Source organism: Sceloporus occidentalis, unplaced genomic scaffold, assembly GCF_023333645.1.
Source record: "Sceloporus occidentalis isolate IW3139 unplaced genomic scaffold, rSceOcc1.0.p SCAF_7, whole genome shotgun sequence".
Lineage (NCBI taxonomy): Eukaryota > Metazoa > Chordata > Lepidosauria > Squamata > Phrynosomatidae > Sceloporus > Sceloporus occidentalis.
Window position 1 is genome coordinate 57,987,366 of NW_028316987.1, and position 21,678 is coordinate 58,009,043.

Below are 21,678 nucleotides of genomic sequence, written 5' to 3' on the forward strand. Positions count from 1 at the left end.
AAATCCCGCCACTATCCGCAGAGGGAGGCAGGAAATATAAATTAAAATGTTACTATTATTATTATTATCACCTCTTTGGAAGTATTTAAGAAGGCGATTAAGACGGATCTCTTCTGGCGAGCTTATCCACCTGACCTTGTGTAAAAGATATTGTTCAACCTCTTTGACTATTGTATAATTTATCATTATTTTGTGATAGATTTAGTTTTTATTGTCATTGTATTTGATTGATGTGTTTGTATATATTTTATTGGTTGTAATCCCGCCTCGATCCACCTGGGAGAGGCGGGAAAATATTAATAAACTTATCATCATCATCATCATCATCATCATCATCATCATCATCATCATCTCACAGTTCAAGGAAATCGGGATAACACAGCAGTACTAATGAGTGACAGCCAGTATGCTATAGTGGTTGGAGCATTGAGTTACAACTCTGGAGATCAGGGTACAGTTCCCTGTTCAGCCATGAGCGAGTCACACACACTCAGCCCCAGAAAACTCCATCATAGTTTCACTTTAGGGTTGCCATAAACTACTTGAAGGCACACAGAAACATCAACAAATAAACAAAAGCCTACTTTGTGTTGAAATGACATATCTTATTGCCTTTCCTATCTTGAAATGCTATCTCATAAAATAAAAAGTAATGAGATGTCATTTAACACCAGGGGCATCTGGACCAACACAACATACACGAGTGACTGTCTGATGTTCCTACAACAAACTGGTACAAATGTTCATGGCATAGCCACCAGTAGCAACTGATTTAACTTCTTTCTGTAGCAACTGTCTTACATACATATTCCTCTCAAAATAATGCATAAAGATTGAAAGCGGGGGGCGGGGTCCTCCAGTTCCCCTGTCATACATGTCCTTCAATGCAAGACTTTGCCTTTATCTGAAATTGTGACCCTTTGGATGTGCAAAAAGTGCAGCTTCTTTTTCAGAAATTCTATTATTTTCAAGTTTTCCCTTTTTGTGTTCATCACTAAATGCTTGTTTATTTATCCAAACTCTTTTAATGTTGTGTTGCAATCTGAAAAGTGGGCTCTGTCACAAAGTCATTTCTAGTTACTTTTGCAAGCAGACCTTTAATGTCTAATCTGAGCAAACACAGAAGCTGGTCTTGTAAACCACCAAATCGCCTGTATATGAATCCTTCCTACAGCTGTTCAAGATGGAGGTGCATCCAGGCATGTCCTTTTACAATGATGTGCAAGATGCATCAGATTTAGTAACAAAAACTTTGGAATCGGCTAATCACCTGACTCCACTCCATATCCCTCCAGGCCCTGTTATATCACCAGAGAGGTAAGAAATTATTTTTATTTCATCAGTATTTGGTATGGTTGGATAGTAAAAATAGGCTCATTATGGCTGCAATCCTGATTGCAGAAAGGCTCTCTGTGATATTTTTACAGGGAATGCTAGACGCTATAGGCTAGACAGTGTCATTGTTAGGTGGATTTTTAGCTGGTTTGTGGCCCAAATCCAAGGAGTGGTCACAAATGGTTCCTCATCACTTTGGAGAGAATTTAGATGGAGTGCTGCAGAGTTCTATTTTGGGCACAATGTTGTTGACCATCTTTGTAAATGACTTCTTGCCCAACTCAACCACATCGATGATTCTTAAATTCATTTCTAATGTATGTGACCCTAATATCACAGGGCTTTCTTAGCAAGCTTTGTTGAAAGGGGCTTTGCCATTGCTTTCCTCTGAGACTGAGGGAGTGTCCACAAATGTTGTTTCCCTCCCAGTAGCGTCACTAGGTTTGATGTCACCCGGTGCAGTAACTTATCCTGTTACCCCACCTCACTGACTTCCTTCCATACTACACAACACAGAATCCTTAGTAATATTTTTTGTACTAATGTTACTCACTAATCATAATTCCTGTATATTACTGACTGTAATGATAATAGTTGCTACATAAACAACTAGCAAAATTAAAATTATACCTTTAAATTGCAATATAATACACAGAGCCTAAATGTATCCCGCTTTTTTCCCAGGACTGGAATTCAGAGAAGCTTCACAACATTAAAAACAGTACAATTAAAAATATTTTTTAAAAAAGCAAATTAAAAAGGAATTAAATTATTACGGTATTAAAACAGATAGTTATTAAAAGAATAAAACATATTTTAAAAAGATAAAACTATATAGAGAGGGGAAAAACTGTATCAATTTTTTAAAATGGTCCAATATCCCAGCCTGTCCTTATAGCAATTCCTTAAACGCTTGTGTGAAGAGGTAGGTCTTCACCTGCCAATGGAAGGCCATCAAGGAGGGAGCCATTCAGATCTCCCTGGGCAGGGAGTTCCAGAGTCTAGGGGCAGCCACTGAGAAGGCCCTCTCTCATGTCTCCACCAACCGTGTTTGTGATGGTGTTGGGACGGAGAGAAGGGCTTCTCCAGAGGATTTCAGAGTCTGAACCAGTTCATACCAGGAGACACGATCTGCCAAATAGTGTGGACCTGAGCCATGTAGGGCTTTGTAGGTAATAACCAGCACCTTGAATTGTGCCTGGAAACAAACTGGTAGCCAATGAAGCTGTTTCAACAGGGGCATTGTATGGTCTCTGTAATCTGCCCCTGTTAACAGCCTGGCAGCAGCTCTTTGACCCAGCTGAATTTTCTGAACACTTTTCAAAGGCATCTCCATGTAGAGCCCATTACAGTAGTCCAAACGTGATGTAACCAAGGCATGTACCACCGTGGCCAGATCTGGCTTCTCAACGAATGGGCGCAGCTGGCACACAAGTTTTAAATGTGTGAAAGCACTCCTGGTCACAGCAGAAATCTGGGCCTCCAGGTTCAAAGCTGAGTCCAAGAGTACTCCCAAACTGCAAACCTGTGTCTTCAGGGGGAATATACAGAGTTTCATGTAGCTGAAGTGAAAATTTGGTAAAATGTGATGTTTTTTAAAGATTTTGTTTTTAAAAAATTTAAATTTAAAAACTAGGGCCTGTCCTTTCTCCTCCCACTAAGCCTCAGCCCACTTACATTCTCCCTTCAGCATTTTAAAGGGACGCAGGCAAACATCACAGTCCATTTCTGCCCAAAGGCAGAGGTCTGAGAAGTGGTGTCACCCCCCCCCCTTAGAATGTCACCTGGTGCGGTCCGTACCCCCAATGCCCCCCTAGTGATGCCACTGTTCCTTCCTCACTTTAGCTTTGTACTATTTTGTTAAATCATGAGAGATAAAGTCATGACAATATGGGGGATCACATTTCTCTGCTTGGTCCACCACCATTGTTTGTAACATGCATTTTTAACTCTAGGACAAAGAGATTACTCTTTGAGTCTACTTATCTGGAGAAAAAAGTCATGCATGATTTATTAACATTTTCTTTAGTTTCAGCCTACTCAGTCCCATGATCCAATAATGATGCTTTTTTTTAATGCCAAGAACACAAAAACTGCCTTGCTGGATCAAACTAAAGCCCACTTGAGCCAGCATTCTGGTATGAACAACATCCAGATAACTTTGAGTGTACGAAATGCTAAAGGGAACTTGCACATATTTAAAAGATCATTATCTTTAAAGCAGAGAAATACTTTCTAATTCTTGAAAAATTTGTCAATCAATTTTAGCTTGCAACATGGGACATACTGATTTGCTATGCACTTTTCAACTAGGCTAAATGTATTAAAAGGGATGAAAAATACTGACATGCAAGTCTTTAGCAACTAGACTACAAAACAAGCTTAACTTGTTAGCAAAGGAGGACAAAGAGACTTTTCTTATTGGGAGCATAAATTTCCACAGGGTAATCTGTCTGGGCCACATTTTGCTGATGGGCAGGGAGGTAGATTTGATGCCAGGAGAGTGTGGCCAGGGTAAAAAAAATGAATGGAGTCACAGTTTTGCAATCCTCCCCCCCCCCCCTTCTTCTCACTCTCTATACCCAGGGGAGGGATCAGTTACTTTTGCCACAGGTTGGGGCTTTTGAAATCAAATTGTCCACAGCTGGTTTTTAACATCATATGGTTGCAAATGCTCTTTCAGAATATTTGATCTGATTTCAGGTATGAGGAATTAAGGGAAACATTTCAATTGTGCAAGCCTGTCATGAAAGGAGGTCAGGAATCTCCAGTGTATCAGCTCATGTTACCAGAATCTCACAGGAAATATGAGCCACCTTACAAGTTCAACCATGAGCACCACTGCTATGACAATGTTAAAGATGCAGCACAAAGGTAAGTTACTGGCATTCATCATACCTCTGGATGACTAGATATTGTTTGAATCCAGAAGCAAATTTGGAAATACTGGAGTGTCATGCCTTCAAACTGACTCTTTCATAGGGTTTTCTTGTCAAGATTTATTCAGGAGAGGTCTATTACTGCTTTCTTCTAAGGCGGAAAGTGTAACTTGCCCAGTGTCATCTAGCAGTTTTCCATGGTCCTGATCTCCTAGATTCCTAGTCCAGCACTCAAAGCATTACTCCATGCTGACTAGATAGAGAAAACTAGAAAGAGAGACACATCCCTTTCCTCTTTCTCTCTGCCCCCTCCCAACACACAATTTTAAATTGCCGTATAATTTTTTAAAAATGCATTTTGCTGCCCAGTCTTTCTGAGAAAATTCCTGGGGGGGGGGGAGGACGGGTGATGACCCACCTCAAATAATAACATGCCAACCTACCTCAAATGTTACCCTCTTTCCCAACATTATGCTTTCTCACTCTCTCCCCACTCTGGCCATGTGCTCAAATCATCCAAAAGGTGGGGGGGCTGACCTAAAAAAAATTCACTACCTCTAGAAAAATGAGGAATTTCATTATGTTACAAGGTATTCTCTTAGAACATCTCTATGAATTCACATATGTTCTGAGTATACACACCAATAAGGGAGCAGGTGAACTTGGCAGTTGTGTGTCTTAAGTAGGTTGGAGTTAATAATCCGTTAATAATCTATAGCTACACAGTGCTATCTAAAGGAGCATTTTATCAAACACACACAAGAATTAAAATACTGTATATCCAGTGATTACACTGAGGAACAGCAAACATTTTGGTAGGTTTCATAAATGGCAAACAGTACAGGCAAAATACAAATAACAAGCTAATAGAGAACAGTTGCTTCAGGACAGGGAAAATATTAACGCAGATAAGCAAAGCAAACGCAGATAATTACAGCGCTTTAGAAATAAAGTTTAATAATAATAATAATAATAATAATAATAATAATAATAATAGGCTTGAGGGGATCTGAGGCTAAGCAATATGAAGTTCAGGTGATGAAGTTAGAGTGCTGTAGCTATTGCTTTACATTTTAGTGCAGGGCTTAAGCATTGCTGGGTCAATAACTGTATAAAATGGTTCTCTTTGCTCCTGTTTAAAAATCAGAGCTAATTCCATGTACTGCACAATTACGAATGCACTATATAGTTTCACCACCTGATGGCACCAAAACAGGCAAAGTTGCAGACTTTAAAACCAAGGTAGATGTTAATACTGTATTCCAATTTGAATGTTTATATTACTGAGAAAGAATAATGCAAAGGGCTTTTCCAGGATATGTTCCAGGAACAGCTACTACAATCCATCCAAAATCATGCTCAATACTTGTTCATGTTTTGATTTTATTATTAGGATCCTTTTTTTAGGATGTGTTTATTTCACTTATGATGTTCCTTATTGTGTTGACATACTGTTTTTTTAGAATATCACATCCAGAAATGTTGAAAAAATGCAAGCTAGATCAGGGAAGCAGAACTTTTGGCTCTCCAGATGTTTTGGCATTCAGTTCCCCAAAGCCCCAGCCAACATGGCCAATGGGAAGGAATTATGGGAGTTGTAGTCCAAACAAGTGGAGGAACCAGGGTTTCCTCACTCCTGGTCTATATAGCTTAGACCTGGTCTGCACACATGGCAGGATTAGATGATAGACTAGGCTATTCTGCTTTAGACTGTAGGTAGGGGAAAACACACTTGAACTGCCCACCCAATAAACTACTCTCACTATTACATCTGGGTGGGAGAAAGCTTCTAAACAAGCCTGTTTCACAATGCATTGCTTTCCTCCTTGCTATGAATTACATAACATTTCATAAACACAATCCACCACCTCTGAAGTGATACAGTGTATTCTGCCACTTCACCTCTTTCTGCCACATGAACAGACAGGTTGATCTTGCTCTTAAGTAGATGGCAAATTACACAAAGACTTTTTGTCAGTTTCACCCCTGGACTACAACATGGGGATGTAGTCTAAATGAAAACATGATTCATATGTATATTCCTTTATTTCACCACCTCACTTTACATCATATGAAAACCATAGTTACATAGCGCTGGTAATGCATGCATGCAAGCTGTTTTTTATTTGAACAATGAAATCAAGCTGTCCCCAAAACAAACCCATCCCCAGATTTTCTCACTCCACTCTGCTTAAATACCTGTGGGACTGGAGGTAAATTCATCCAACCTAAAATTCTATATGTCAGCAGCACTACTGATTTAATAGAGCTGCAGTCCCATATACATTTCCTTGGGAATAAGCCCCACTTAACATCCCAGGAGTTGCACTTTTTTTGTAAACATGTGTAGAAATGGAAATGCATGAAACACAAAAGTGGTATCCTATTTACTAATTTTCCTTTTTACAGCAAGGGTGAGGAACTTTTCACCCACTAGAAGTTGTTGGATTGCAGCTTGCATCAGTCCTAGCGAACACAGCCAGTGGTGAAGGATGATGGGAACTGCAGTCACAACAACCAGTGGAGGGCCACTTGTTCCACATTTCTGATTTACAACCATGACTACCCATAGAATGGCAGTTAAGAAGAGGTGCTCAGTTTAACTTATGCTGAAACAAACCAGTATGCATGAAAATTAGAATATGCCACGGAGAATGTGCCACGGAGTGTGAGAATTTTTATGATATGGTGTTGAAAGACAAAAATTTGCTGTATAACTTTATCAGAGAAATATTCATGGTATGATGGTGGTGAAATCCAACGCCCCTCTATGTCTACCTACCTAATTCTTTTTAAGTATATGAGTTTCAATTTGAGGACTCTAGTTTCACTAAACTCTTTTTTATTACTATTATTTAAAAGTATCTTTTACATGTCTTGTATATTCTTTACATTCTTTACATTTTCTATTCCCTTCCCCACCCACACCCTTTTCCCTCCAATATTTGACTCGATATTATATTTTATTGTTTCCTGTTTACATAACTTCCTTTGACACTATGTATTTGGTGTGTGTACTCTTATATCTTTACCATTTCTCTTTATAAAGATCTTGGCCTGTTACAGACGGCCAAAATAAAGCTGCTTTGGGTCTCTTTGGAGGTATGCTATTTAAATGATGCATGGGTCCTAAGAGTCCGGAGGTCGCACCAAAGCCACACTCCGTTCCTAAGCACTGGAGTGCAGCTTTGGTGCAGCTTCCGGATTCTTAGGATGCATGCATCATTTAAATAGCATACCTCCAAAGAGACCCGAAGCAGCTTTATTTTGGCAGTCTGGAACAGGCCCTTGTTACTTCAAACTTTTTCCTAATTTTCATTTTGTTTTTGATTTAAGGAGCTTATGCTATTTCTAATAACTCCACATTTCTTTACAATAATCAATGAAGATCTTCCATGTTTTTTCCATGTTCTTCTCGAGGCGTTTTCTGTATTGCATTTGTCAGTACATTCATTTCTATGGCTTCTAGCATTTTTTTCATCCATTCATCTGTTGTTGGGACTTCTTTTGTTATGGGTTTTCAAGTGGACAAATAGATTTGACTTAAGAGAGCTGTAAGCATGGACCATTAAAGGTGAATGGACACATTTTTCTAATACTGCACATTTTACACAAATGTACAAAAACAACTTGGATATTCTTCATGACCAATTATTTACATTGGCTCACCTGAAGAAAAATGTTTTGAAGTTACATCCCTAACCTATAGTCTCATGCTCTACTGTAAATATTTAAATAGCAATGAATCACTTTATAGTTTTGTGCAACAGTGAATCATTTTACAGTCTCTATAGTAAACAGGTGCAAGTTCAGTTCCACTTGACTCTGAGTTTTTAAGAACAACTTTCCTTTACACAAGATGCAGAATACATGAAAATGAACACATTACATTTCGTGAATTGTTTTAGCATGTGCAAAAGACAGCTAGATTGCTATTTGTTGTTTCTTGAATTGCCTTTTAAGTATAGCTAGGTCTCACACAAATATTTTTAATGTTATAATTGTGGGCAACAGAGAAAAATTAATCTATAACAGCAAAATACTTCCAAAATACTACATTCTATTTCTCCATCTTCTTTGTTTTCCCTTATTGGCCCCTACCATACACCTAGTATTTTGTAGTCACTGTATGTGCTGCATCCTCTAGGGCTGAAAGGATAGGCATATAAAAGTTTTTTTGGAGGAGATAAAGCTTTCCTGGATCTTGGATCAAACATTAATCAGAGCAGAGGCTGAGATAGGAAGAAGATTAGGAATGGGAAGGGCAGTCATGACAGAACTAAGCAAGATCAGGAAGAGTAAAGATATACAACTGAGAACTGTCCAAGTCATTGTATTCCCCACCACCATGTACAGATGTGAGAGCTGGACAGTGAAGAAAGTCGATAAAAATAAAATCAGTTCATCTGAGATATGGTGCTGGAGAAGAGTGCTGAGACTACCATGGATAGCCAAAAAGACAAACACATGGTTCCTTGAACAGATCAAGCCTGAACTCTCCCTGGAAGCCAAGGTGATTAAATTGATGCTGTCATACTTTGGCCACATCATGAGAAGACATGACTCATTACAAAAGACAATAATGCTAGGAAACATAGAAGGCAGTAGATAGAGAGAAAAACCAAATGCCAGATGGCTAGACTCAACCAGGGAGGTCATGGGCCTGAGTCTACAAGACCTAAGCAGAGCAGTGGAGGATAGGAGGGCTTGGAGATGTCTCATGCACAGGGCCCACAGGGCCACCATGAGTCAATGGCAGTAGTTGATATGGTCATTTGGGGAGAAGGTTTATCTCCTCTCACTTAAATTATTCTATCAGACAGAGCTAGAGTGATCAAAACACTCCTATTACAATTTCCCTTGAATTATGCCCAGCCATCATGACTCTACACTTTTACCAACTGTATGTAAGTATCCAGTGCAAGAATTCATGGGTACAATCTATTTCCCTGATCATTCAGCTACCACATGTCTGTATGCATGAACTTAAGTAGAATACATGTGAAATAAAATAATGAAAAAAATTGCTTTGTCTCTCTCTTATGACAGACTTCCTGACCTAACAGAAAATTCAGTGCAGTAAGTATACATCATTTCATCTTAAAATAAAGCTTGTGTTGCAGAATGCCATCTGTCAGAATCTCCAAACACACCTCATGAACTGAAGGGGAATGGTTTGGATGACAACATGACATAATACGGTGGAGTCTATGTTCTGTAGAGAAGTGGCATACTATAAGAATTTTGTCTAGTGCTTATGGAGAAAATTGCCTTTGCAAGCAGGCTTTTAGTTGAAAAGAAATATACAAGAAAATGGGACCAGTTCCCTGTTTTAAAAGATTACTTTTTTGGAGCCCATCTCATGACCCCTTAATAAACATGGCCAGTATCTATTCTGAGAGTTGATCTGAGACCAACTAGATTTAACAACATTTGATTTTGAGATTCAGATATATTTTCAGATTACAAAAAAAAGCACTTTTCTGCTGTAGGCTATATTTTACACTTAACTGCTTGCTTTTTATCCTTAACTTCTCTCTAAAGCAGTTCAAAGATCAAAATGCACAGAAATGTTCAATACATCTGGGGTACGTAGTCAATGGCCATGCTGGTGAATTGCCATTTGGGGTAACTAAGGCGCATTACAGACCGCCTAAAATCGGTGGTCTGCTGGCGCTGCTGGTTCCTCCGCGAGGGAGCTGTAGCAGCCAAACCGCGCGGCTCCCGTGCGGAGCAAAAAGGGTGCTGCGAGGCGCCAGTGGTGCACTCGCGACGTCATAAGCGCCGTGCGACGTGTGGACGCTATGTGTCCGACACATAATAATGGCAGCACCTGTGTGTATAGGGCGCCGCCATTATTACGCCCCGTCACATGCTAGGAGTGAGGCCGGTGTGGACGTTACAGACCGCCGTCTGTAACGGGCCCAACTTTTACAAGCATTGTACACACAGAAGAGTTTATGGCCATCTATTCTTTCCCCTGGCAGTTGGTGTCATAAGAGCAGGAATTTCTTGCAGAATTTTAGGCCTCCATCCAGCAGAATAAACAGGAGCACCTCCAATTCTAGCAGGGCTGGATTGCCACATTTTGAAGAAAGTGAAGCCAAATGCACATTACTGTTATAAATTCTGAGCCTAAACTTATCTGACTGGTTGATGTTACTATCCAGGTTCCAAGCTCTTCCCACCATAGCAATGGGGCAAAAAGAGCTCCTGAAAAACTCAGAAGCTGGCTGACAGGCAAAATTCAAACCTCCTTAATTTTATGGGGGTGAGTGAGGAAGGTCCATGTATTTTATTTATTTATTTTTGCTAGAAAATTACAGCGCGTGCTTGCTAGTTTCCTCAAATGAAAAGTAAAGAGACAATACTGTTGTGTTGCAGTAGATCAATGATTAGACTATGAATGGTCCACCTGTAATGTCTCATACAGAACTTCTTTGGAAAGGAATGAAAACTGTGCCAGAGAGCAAACCAAGAAGCCTCAAACACTCTGAATGGATCTAAGCCTGGAATTTCTGTATGGCCCTTTGGCTATGCTCCCTTTCCTGTGCATCATTTTTTGGTGATTTCCTAATTGTTGTATAGTTTTTCTCTTTCATTCAAAAAGACTGAAGTACCTATCCCGTGTTACAGCAAATGGTAGGAAGACCTTTAAGATAACATGTATTGGGGTATAAACTAACATATCTTTGGGCCCACAGAATCTCCCAGCCATTGAATTTGGTCCTCAGGTTGAAAGAGATTCCTTACTCTTCACATAAGTTCTGTTCCTGCATAGCCCCTGCCCTTCTCTGCATGGCTTGCCCAAGATAAGCTCTCGGTATAATTAGTTCCCTATAGCTAAAGTGCATCATTTCACATGGTGAGTCTTGACTGAGACTACTGGTTACTCCATCCTTCTCTCCAAATCTCTGCTAGTTCCAGACTCAGACAGTGTCTACCCCTATACTTCTGAAAGTGTGCAAAAGACCAGTGAGAAACAAAACAGAAATGCATTTGAATTCTCCACATGTGGAGAAGGGTAAATGCATGGGGATGACATATTAGGGGAGACAAGACAAATTGTACGGGAATGCCTCCTCCTCTTATAGAAAATTCTTAGGCATCACTTTATCTCTATAATATAAGTAAAATGCAGATAAAATTGTTGAAGGAAAAGCTGTTAGTTGCAATTGAACATGAACACTACAAGTGAAACTTCTTCTGTCAGGTTTGGAAGAACCTGAGTTTGTAGATCTATTTCCTTCCATAGCCAACAGAATGGCCTGTTTTTAAATACAGTTCATAGGATCTACATTATTGTATTTTCTTATTATTTTTATTATTTGTTTTAAGACAGAGAGAAACCAACATATGTAGAAGACAAAAAAAATCTATTTTGTTGCCCACGTTCCAATCTGAACTAACTACATACCCCTACTGTACATTAACTTACTGTGTCTCCTTGTGAAATATGTATATAATATGTGGTGTTCTTTAGATGTGTAAAGGATGCAAAGAATAAGACATCAGGGACATACCTTGTGGAGAACCGCTATCGGCCTTTTCATCCCTATATCCATGGCAGTCCTGATATCAAAGGTAAAGCATAGCTCTTTTCTATTAGGTTTTTGTTTTACGTTATTGGTGTCTGCTATTCTTTTTTAACAGTTAGAGATTAATAAAATGTGTGCATACGGGATAGCTGTACACAAGGGCTGGGGAAAGTATGGTCTGTCTGCCCCAAGTGGCCCTAGGGGACTTATTTACAGCCTCCAGCACGCTCTCAAGATGCCAAAATTTCCTCTTACTCCCCCAAAATTAAAAAAATCCAATGCACACAAAAATGCTGAACTGCCACTCTCCGAGCAACAGTTTGTACTCATTTACCCATATTCCTAAATCCACCCAAAAAAACCCCACAAAATATTCAAAAATAGCCTCACCAGAAACTAGCTATCACAACCCAAAATCACTTCTGCTTGTGTAAGCCAGCACACCACAGAATTCATAACATTAAGACAACTCTGAACATTATTGGAGTGTAGGGGCTGAAAGAGGTACATGAGTATTGCATTACTGTACCTATCTTTTGACAGCTGTGTTATAACCCACAGAAAAGGAAGGAATAAGGTGGAAATGTTCAGCTTCTGGACCTCCACAAATTCTGTTTGAGTGTTGATTATATTAATACATTAACATTAGTATAATGAAGGAAAATATTCTTAGACTAAAGCAGAAACCAGCTGAAGAGGAGGCATGAGAGTCAGTTGTTGTTGTGTGCCTTCAAGTCATTTCTGACTTATGGTGACCCTAAGAGTCAATACAGAATCCTTTATCAACATGACATAATGTGGTCACATAATTTTAAAACTTAGATCTAGTTTCCCAAAGTTCTGTTACAAAATAAACCCAACACCATTTCAGTACAAAATCTCCATCAGTTCAATGTGTTTTGGGTCTGCAAACTTTAAATAGATTCTCCTTCAACATCTGTGGTGAAAATCCATCCTAAACAGACAATGTATTATTTATTGAAATAGTCAGCAGGGGGAGTTCATTCAAATGGATTTGAGTTCGACTTACAAGAACAGAGAAAGAGATTTTAATGGATAATGTTAATTGTTTTTTGAAAACTTTTCTGGAAATCACATTGAAGAGTTATCAATAAACAAATAAATGGATTATAGGCATCTGGAGACAATGTGATAAAGACAAAGCCCCAGACTAATAAATCCAGTCTGACTCCATGGTTACACATGCTAAAGTGTTTAAGAAGTGTTTACTCATTAGAGATTAATGATATTAACCAGCTGGTCAAGTTAAATTAAAATGCTCGTTTTGGTAGCTAATAGGAATACTGAAGGCAGTGTCACCTTTGCCTAACAATGTAGCTTGCTAAACTCTATACACAAAATTTGGATCAAAATTTTCCTCTCCTTGTAATTTTTCCAGTTCTAACTAAATTTTAATCTCAACTGACCCTAAGAGGTATGGAGGTGGAGCGACACAGAGATTCTATTTTTGCTTTGCAAAGGTACCATCAGAGGACACGTTCTATTCCAAGCAAAGCTTATCAGGTTAAGAATTACAGCCGTGAGAACACTGTCTTGAGGAATTTCTGGGTAAGGGTAGCCACATGGCCTACTCTGTAGACAATAATCCTCTATATTCTAAGGCAGGTGGGAGCAACTGTGGAAGACTAGGGGTCCACTTTAGCCCCCCCCCCTAAGAATGCTGGGAGGGCCACACTTGCTCCCTCAAAAATAAATAAATAAATAAATGTTTTGATCCAAAACGCCTCTTGGAAATGTGTGGGGTATATTCACCGTGTTTTGGGTTTCAATATCCATTAAGTGTGGTGGAAATGCAGGCAGCCCACTCCCACAGCAGGCATTTTGGAGCATTACAGAGTAGGTTTTTAAAAAAACTTTTACAAAATTTGTTTTTTATTCCTAGTGGGGGAAGGGAGTTCCAAAAGTGGAGGAAATTCTCTCTACACCTCTTAGAATGTTTCTGAGGGCATTCTGGGGGGGGGGTATATTTTTGCAAAAAAAAATGGCCTCAGAAGGGCCCTGGGGACCACAAAAACAACCCTGAGGGTCTGGCGGGTCCAAAGAGGGTAAGGAGGCCTTGCCATGGCAAGGCTTCTTTCTCCTCCTCGGCTCCGTCCTGAGCAGCGGGGCCGTGGCAAGGCGTCCTCCTCCTTGGCTCTGTCCCGGGCGGCGGCGCCAAAGGGGGAAGGAAGCCCCACCGCAGTAAGGCATCCTTCTCCTCAGCTCCATCCCGGGCAGCGGGGCCAAAGAGGGGAAGGAAGCCCCACCCAGCAAGGCGTCCTTCTCCTTAGCTCCATACCGAGGCCGGGTGGCTGCCCACCACTACCTCACCTCCTTGCTGCCTTGCGCTCCAAACTCAGTGGAGGAGCAGAGGCTCAAGCTCCTCCTCTTCTTGAGGCAGGCCAATTGGAGGAGCTTGAGCCTCTGCTCCACCATTGAGCCTTGTCGGAGCGCGTGTGCCAAGCACGCAAGGCAGCAAGGAGATGAGGCAGGGCCGGGCAAGACTCGGGAGACTGGAGCCCTGACCACCTGGGACAAACAGGGAAGCGGGGCAGGACCATGCTGCTCCCTAAAAAAATGGGAATGTCCTGCTTGTTCCCGGGTCATGGCAACCCTACCCACTCTTCATTTATTGTGTTCCAGGCCTGGCAGAAAAATCATTAGAAAAGGTTACGTATTGAAGCAGCTGTCTCTCAAGTACACTCCTTTCGCTCACAGTTGTTGTTAAAAGAATTTTGTAAAAGGTTGAAATTTCATACGGAGCCCAATCCTTGAACAGTCATATAGGGAAACCCCATGATATGCATGGCTGACTCCAAGAAGTAGCAAGGTGTAGCAGGTATTTCCCCAAATTATTCTCTGGAACTCTTATTTGCTGCCCCAGATTTCATTCTCAATGTATTTGTATTTCATAAAACTCTTTCCCCTATAGATAAAACGTTTTTTTAATTCTCCCCTCCCCTCCACTTCACTCATTAGAGCCACCATGATGTTGTTATGTGACTAAGAGCCCAGGAGACCCGATCAGCCAAAGAAAATCAAACTTGTTGATCTTGAGCAAATCACATCCTTTCAGCCTTAGAAGGCAATGGCAAACCTTGCCAAGAAACTCCTATGCTAGTGTTGTCATAGGTCAAAGTCGACTGGAAGGTACATAATAACAATTTACTCTCCCAAGCTAGTTTCTCTTAAGTCAGTCTCCCTCTCCTCACATGTCACCACTTTGTATTTACAGTGAGGGGGAGTGGTTTTATATGTACCTATAAAACCTAGAGAAATGCAATTGTTTTGCTTTTGCTTTCCTTTTTAGCCACAATAAAAGAGAAGGAAAGTACACAAGTGATGCCAATCCAGTTAATCTGCACTTCAGCAAAATTCTTGAAAAATAAAAGTATTTCATTGTAGCTCAGGCTAGAACTGAGAAGTGTATTCTTGTCTGAGCTTCTTGAATGCCATACTATGAGTCAGTATTTTTCATTTACATCCTACAGGTAATCTGCAAAGAAATAAAGGGGCTGATGGAGCTTTCAATATTAATGGAGAGGTAAGAGGACAACATGGATCCTGTCATGTAGGTAATAGATACAAAAGTTGGAATAATATCAACTGCAGTATCCACACTTGTTAGTGGAACACTAACTACATCAAAGATGGGAATCATACTGCAGGTCTCAGCATTCTTCACTGGTGGAAAACCCTTGTCTGAAAACCCAAGTATCTGTTGCCAGTCAGTACATGCAATACTGATTACATAGGACAGTGTTTAACAATAACATTAAGGGAGCTTGTCACGTTCCTAGCATTCATCAAGTATCCAGCTAAGAAAAACTAATGGGGTAGTAACTATTCCAAACAGAGATGGTGGGGGCCATTTAAACTACATTTAAATCATCAGCTACAATACAACATTATGGAAAACTATATCTTGCAGTGACTGAGAACTGATTCAACTCAAAGCCCTGGATTCCTATGTGGGGACAGAGCTGGGACATGTTACTTGTTTGAATAACACTTCCAAAATTCACTGAACCAGAACAGTGGGGTTTTTGGGGAGTCTAGAAAAATAACTTTTCCAAGATATGGATGGAAAGCCTGGATTTCAGATTCAACAGTTTAGCAATAAGGAAAAATTTTAAATGTTTTCTATTTTATTTTGCAAACTGCTTCATCTCCAAATCAGTCATGCACGAACAAACATTCAAATAGGCTCATTTATGCTGTGGCCATATAACCCCCCTGTTGAAGCAACTTCATAGGTTACCAGTCCATTTCTGGGCAGAATTCAAGGTGGTGGTTATGACCTTTAAAGCCCTACACAGTCTGAGTCCAGACTATCCAAGAAACTGTGGGGCCTGCAGCTGCCCCTTGTAGCACTGGATCAGTGCTGTATCAACTACATGCTGTGGCCCTGATCTCATCTTTCCACAGCACAAAAAGTGGCTCCTTTTTGCGCCCAGAAAGGGCTCCATAGCTGCCAGCGTGCGGTTTTTCTGTGCTCTTTTGGCACTGTGCCATGTAGATGCAGCACCAGAAGACCACCTTGACACCATGCACCATGTGGTATAGCGTGTAGCATCACACCACCATGGGGGCAGAGTCAGGATATGCATCATGTGGACGCCAAGCCCCAATTCTGCTCCCAGGTTAGCCTAAATGGCCGATCTGTACAGACTGTCTATCTCCCCATGTGAACTTCTTATTTTTTTAAGGTCTTCAGAGGAGGACTTTCTCTTGGTTCCACCACCATCACAGGTGCAGTTGGTGAAGACATGAGAGAAAGCCTTCTTGGTGACTGCTCCTATGGAACACCCTCACACAGGAGGTCCAGATTCCCCTTTGCTGCCAGAAGATTAAGACTTTTTTTATTTAGGAATACCTCTGACTGATATGGCAGAAAGGTATTCAAAATGCTTATTAAACTTTAATTATGCTTTCAATGTATTTTAAACTGTTTTAACTACAGTGGCCCCTCCTAACTCATGGATCTGGCACCTTCGAATATCCGCGGAGGGCGATCTCTGCTATTTCCAATAGCATAAGCACCCATGCTATCAATCCTATGAGACTTGAATATGTGCAAGCCTCCGTTTTCACATGGGGATCCAGAACGGATCCCCCACAAAAATGGAGAGATAACTCTATATGCTTTAAATAAAACTGAGGCTTAACTGGGTTTTAAAAAACAACAACTTTGTAATGGTACATTTTTAGCTAAACATTTTAAATTATGTAAGCAGCCTTGGCCAGGTGTCTTGGCAGGAGAAAGGTGAGGTATAAATTGATTGATTGATTAGAATGTATTTATTTTTAACACATGATTTCTCAGTTTGCAGAAGAAAATGGTACATCTTATGATCCAAATGCTTCATCCACTGAATCCTCTAAATTAGCTGTCAAGCCCCCAGAACTTGATATCTCATACAGAGCTGCTAATATGCTGGAGAATGTCAAGAAGGCTCTCTGGCTGACAACTTACAAACGTGATTACACAGGTACAGATTTTTAACAATCCAAAGTGTTAAACATCAAAGCAGGCAGGTTTATTGCTGTTGTATGCCATCAAGTTGTTTCCAACTTATTGTAACCCTAAGGCAAACCTATCACAGGTTGGATTTTATTTGGGAGTGGTGGTGGCAGTATGTGCTGAGGGGGATGCTTTTGTCTTACTCTGAGGCTAAGAGTATGCGACTTGCCCATGGTCACCCAATGGGTTTCCAGGGCCAAGCGGGAATTCAAACCTGGTCTCCAGAGCCATAGTTCAATCCTCAAACTAGTACACTAGTAAAACAGTGTTGCCATACATTAATATCCAATATTGTTGGTATTGTGTGTATGTGCCTTAGGGTCGTCTGTCCATTTATGGTGACCCCATAAATTTCATATGGTTTTCTTAGGCAAGGAATTCTCACGGATGCCTTCGTTAGTTCCTTCCTCTGAAATATAGCCTACAGAACATGCATTCATTGGCAGTCTCTATCCAAGTTCTAACCAGGACTGGCCCAACTTACTTTCCAAAATCTGCCAAAATCTGGTACCATTAGGATATTTAAACCCCTTTTAGCAGTGATGTCACTGCAGAGTGTGGACTGTACCAGGTGATACTCCAGAAGAGTGGTGGGTTCCATTTCTGCCTCAATTAATATCCAGTTTGTTTTACTTAAGACACAGGTTCCATGAACCCGCTGTTGCTGGACGACTATGATGCCAAAATCATAGGCAGAGCCACTGGAGAACTAGGCAAAGATGTGGAGCTTGTAAGTATGTGGAAAGGAACCATCTGACGACAGCTTTCTAAAGTACAACTCCTAAAATCACCTTTTAAAAAACCTCCTAAAATAGTCTGATTATAAAGATCCTTCCTGGGCAACAACTCACTCCATTTATCTGTGGAATCAGACCAAGGGCTTGTCTAGACAGTCAAACTAATCCTGAATGAATGCAGATAGAAAGTGTGTTGTTCACATGCTGTGCTCGATACACTTTTGGGGGAGGTGACAAAAAAACCCCACTAAAACCAGGATCCTAAAAGATTCACATTATCAGCTGTGTGAATAGTCAATGCAGATGCATCTAATCACTCAGTATTACATAGAGAAGGAAGGCATTTCTGTGGAGACGCAGCACACTGCATCTCAGCTGACCTCTTCCCATCTACCTGTAGATCTTCCCCCCTCCTCTTGGCATCTTCACTGCATCCGGACTGCAGAAATAACGGAGTTTTACACTGCTTTAACTTCCATGGCACAATGCTAGAGAATTCTGGGAATTGTAGCCTTGTGAGACAGTTAGCCTTCTCTGTCAGAGAGTGCTGCTGCCACAACAAACTACAATTCCCGGGATTCCCTAGCATTGAGCCATGACAGTTAAAGTGGTGTCAAACAGCATTATTTCTGCAGTGCAGAAGCAGCCTACAAAGCTTATGCTACAATTTCTTTAGCACAGTTAGTCGCAAAGTTACTAGAAGATCCAAATATCTGAAGGACTGTCATATAGAAGATTGCACAAATAATTTCTCAAGAGAGGACTAGTACAAATGGGTGGTGATTGCAAAGAGGCATTATCAGATGCTTCTTAACAGCCTAAACTGTCTGGCAATGGAACAGATGGCTGCAGGAAATGGTGATCTTGGGTCTACAACAGGAATTTATGCATAGGTTAGAGTCCCACCATCTGTCAGGGATACTGCCATGCCCCCCTGCATTGCAAACAAATCTTACAATAAGCAGAATGCTGCACAAAATGACCCACCACAGGTGACACAATGTGAGCTTATATTTTCATATGAATACATCCACAAATCACTTCTACATCTAACAGTATAATTTGTCAGTGATTAAGCCAAGAAATGGCTAAAGTCAATTAGGAAGGTCATGGGTTGAGTCTGCAAAACTTAAGCAGAACAGTGTAAAACATGGAGTTTTGGAGATGTCTCATCCACAAGGTAGCGATGAGTCTAGGTCCACTCAAGGGCAGTTAACAACAACAGTCCCATTTAGAATACCAGGGTATCCAATAGCACTCTGGGTAGCTAATAGATAAGACACACAAGCAGTATTCAGCTAATCGCACCCATGGAGTGGAATGGGGGTGCATTCTGCATATTCAAATGCCATTTTTCTGCCAAAAATAGTACTCAGAACAACTGTCAGTAATTCAAATAAAAACAGAAATACAATCAAACAGAAATATAGTTTGAAAACTTAATTACAACACAATGACATAAATATCTCCTCACACCCCATCATAGCAGCCACAATTAAACCCAGACTAAGCCCACGCTGTCTTTGGCAGTGTGGAATTCATTTAAATAGTGATTTTTGAAGGAAAGCTGGTAATTTATCAGGATCACAGACAGAAAAATGGGGAAATTAGTAGCAGTGTCAACTGAACTGTTTCACTGAGGATTGTTTTGAGGTTAACTCCACCTCAACCACCCCTATTGTGATCCTGATAATTATCAGCTCCATGTTTGCTGATACAGTTCTTTTTGTTCTTAATTGCCATTTATGTTTTGGGTATATTTAATGTCATTTCTAGTTTTACTCTAGCAACTGTATTGTGTCACGATCAATGTAAATATAAAGGCTTGGCAAGTGACTTTAAACCTTTTGTTTTCAGAGGGAATCATTTCCATCAGCCACTACCCAAGTAAGACCCTTAGAAGGACGTATTGCCCGTGAACTTCAAGGCAAACCTTGTCACATCTCAGACTCAGAGCCTCAACAGCAGGACTCTTCAGATGTTCATGGGCCTCCCCTTCACTGTATCAATAACTCAGTGGCGTGGAACAAAAGCAAAACATCACCGGGCGCATTTCAGCAGGATCTAGGTGTGGATAGCGGGGCAATGAGAAGGAGAGAATACTTGCTTCAGGATCAGATTCAGCCTCAAAGAGCATATCAGGGACAAATTAGTCAACTTAAGACATCATCACAGAACAAGTATCGGAAAATCACAGATACATGGAAAACAGACAAGTTATACCAAAGGCAACTTGCCATTCCACCTGAACCAGAGCCACTTCTGAAGACTGCAGATTCTATTTACTATGAAGATTTGCCACCTTCCCGTTTAAATGCATATATTGTATGGCACCATCCCGTTATCCTCAGTAAACCGGGTCCCAAAAATGTATGTTTTAGGAAACCCATGGACAAACAGGATCCCTCACTTGCTTCTGATCTGAAAGTCATCCCAGTCATCCCTTCATTACCAGGATGGATTCCTAATTGTGGGGTGGCCCGGCCCCAGACAAAGTTGCTGGATATACAATATTCTTTTTCAAAGGGAGATGCTATCAAGCGTTTGAGTGATCTAACTCGAGGAGGAGTAAGGGACCTCCGGGATCACGACAGGGAAGGCAAAAGGCACAAATTCCAGGGCACTCATTCCTATTACTATCACTGAACCTTTCAAAGAACAGAAGACAAGGAACAATAACACCTCCACTGGAGTTTCCATCAACTACAGCTGATTTGTGTGTTTTTCCCCCTCTCTTTTAGAGTTCACTCTGTTAAGTGTTAAGTCACAATTAATACATGAAAGACTGACCTAGTGTCCTCAAAACCAGGGGCAGACAGAAAATAAACTAGGAACTACTGGTAGCTTTTTCCAAAGATTTCTACATTTTTCTGACTCCCTAAAGTCTGAGACATGGGTGGAGACAGTACAGTCCATAAGTCTTGTGCCATTCGTGAAGATTGTTTGGGGCTCCCCAAGGCCCTAAAATGCACCCAAATTTTTGGTGATTCCCCCAAACACTCTCTATGCCCACTAGAGGGTGAGATGAGCAATTTTTCTATATCTCCCTCCCCCATTCATTTCAGGCCCAGAAAAAGCATTTTTCCCCATCCTTTTAAAATATATTCTGTTTAAAATATATTCTATCTACAACTCCTTCCTGTCTTGCAAAATGATCCCCCCAACAGATCCTCAGAACAATGAGTATATCTGTTAAAAAGCAAAAAGCATTGCCAGAAAGTCTTCCTGAGACATTGTGTACTGCTATATGAATGCCTGTAGCTCTTTTCCTTTTATTTCCTGATTGTGCAAACCACCATAGAAACAGAAGCAAATATACAAGTATTAAGGACCTGTTTAAGCATTTGTATGGACAAATTCTCTCAGATTAGGAGGCATCCTCTTTAGATTGTGTAATGACATTTTAAGCATTGTGAAATCGTCTGACTGATATGTAACAGGGTGGCAGTCTGTCATGTGCCTTTATGCGTTGTATAACAGGGAGGGCCCAGCAATGTTCAGATGTGGAAGCAGTCCAACATCCTTCCTTAGTAATGTTTCAAGTCTCATATATTTTCTGCTAGTAGCATGGTGTTGTCTGAATATCTCAAATTATTGATATTCCTTCCTCCTATCTTCACTTCTCCATTGTCTGAGACTAAATCTGCTCTTTGTATGATGTTTTC

The 21,678-nt window shown here is 40.6% G+C and overlaps 1 protein-coding gene across 1 annotated transcript; it reads left to right on the top strand.

Moving 5' to 3' along the window:
- Positions 1 to 1,183: 1,183 nt before the first annotated feature.
- On the top strand, positions 1,184 to 20,863 carry SPMIP4 (sperm microtubule inner protein 4). Its single transcript, XM_089531348.1, is given in 8 exon segments — positions 1,184 to 1,317; positions 4,039 to 4,209; positions 9,264 to 9,293; positions 11,698 to 11,798; positions 15,244 to 15,327; positions 17,047 to 17,244; positions 17,915 to 18,006; positions 19,871 to 20,863. Coding segments are annotated over 8 exon segments (1,599 nt in total). The 3' UTR covers positions 20,660 to 20,863.
- The last annotated feature ends 815 nt before the right edge of the window (positions 20,864 to 21,678 follow it).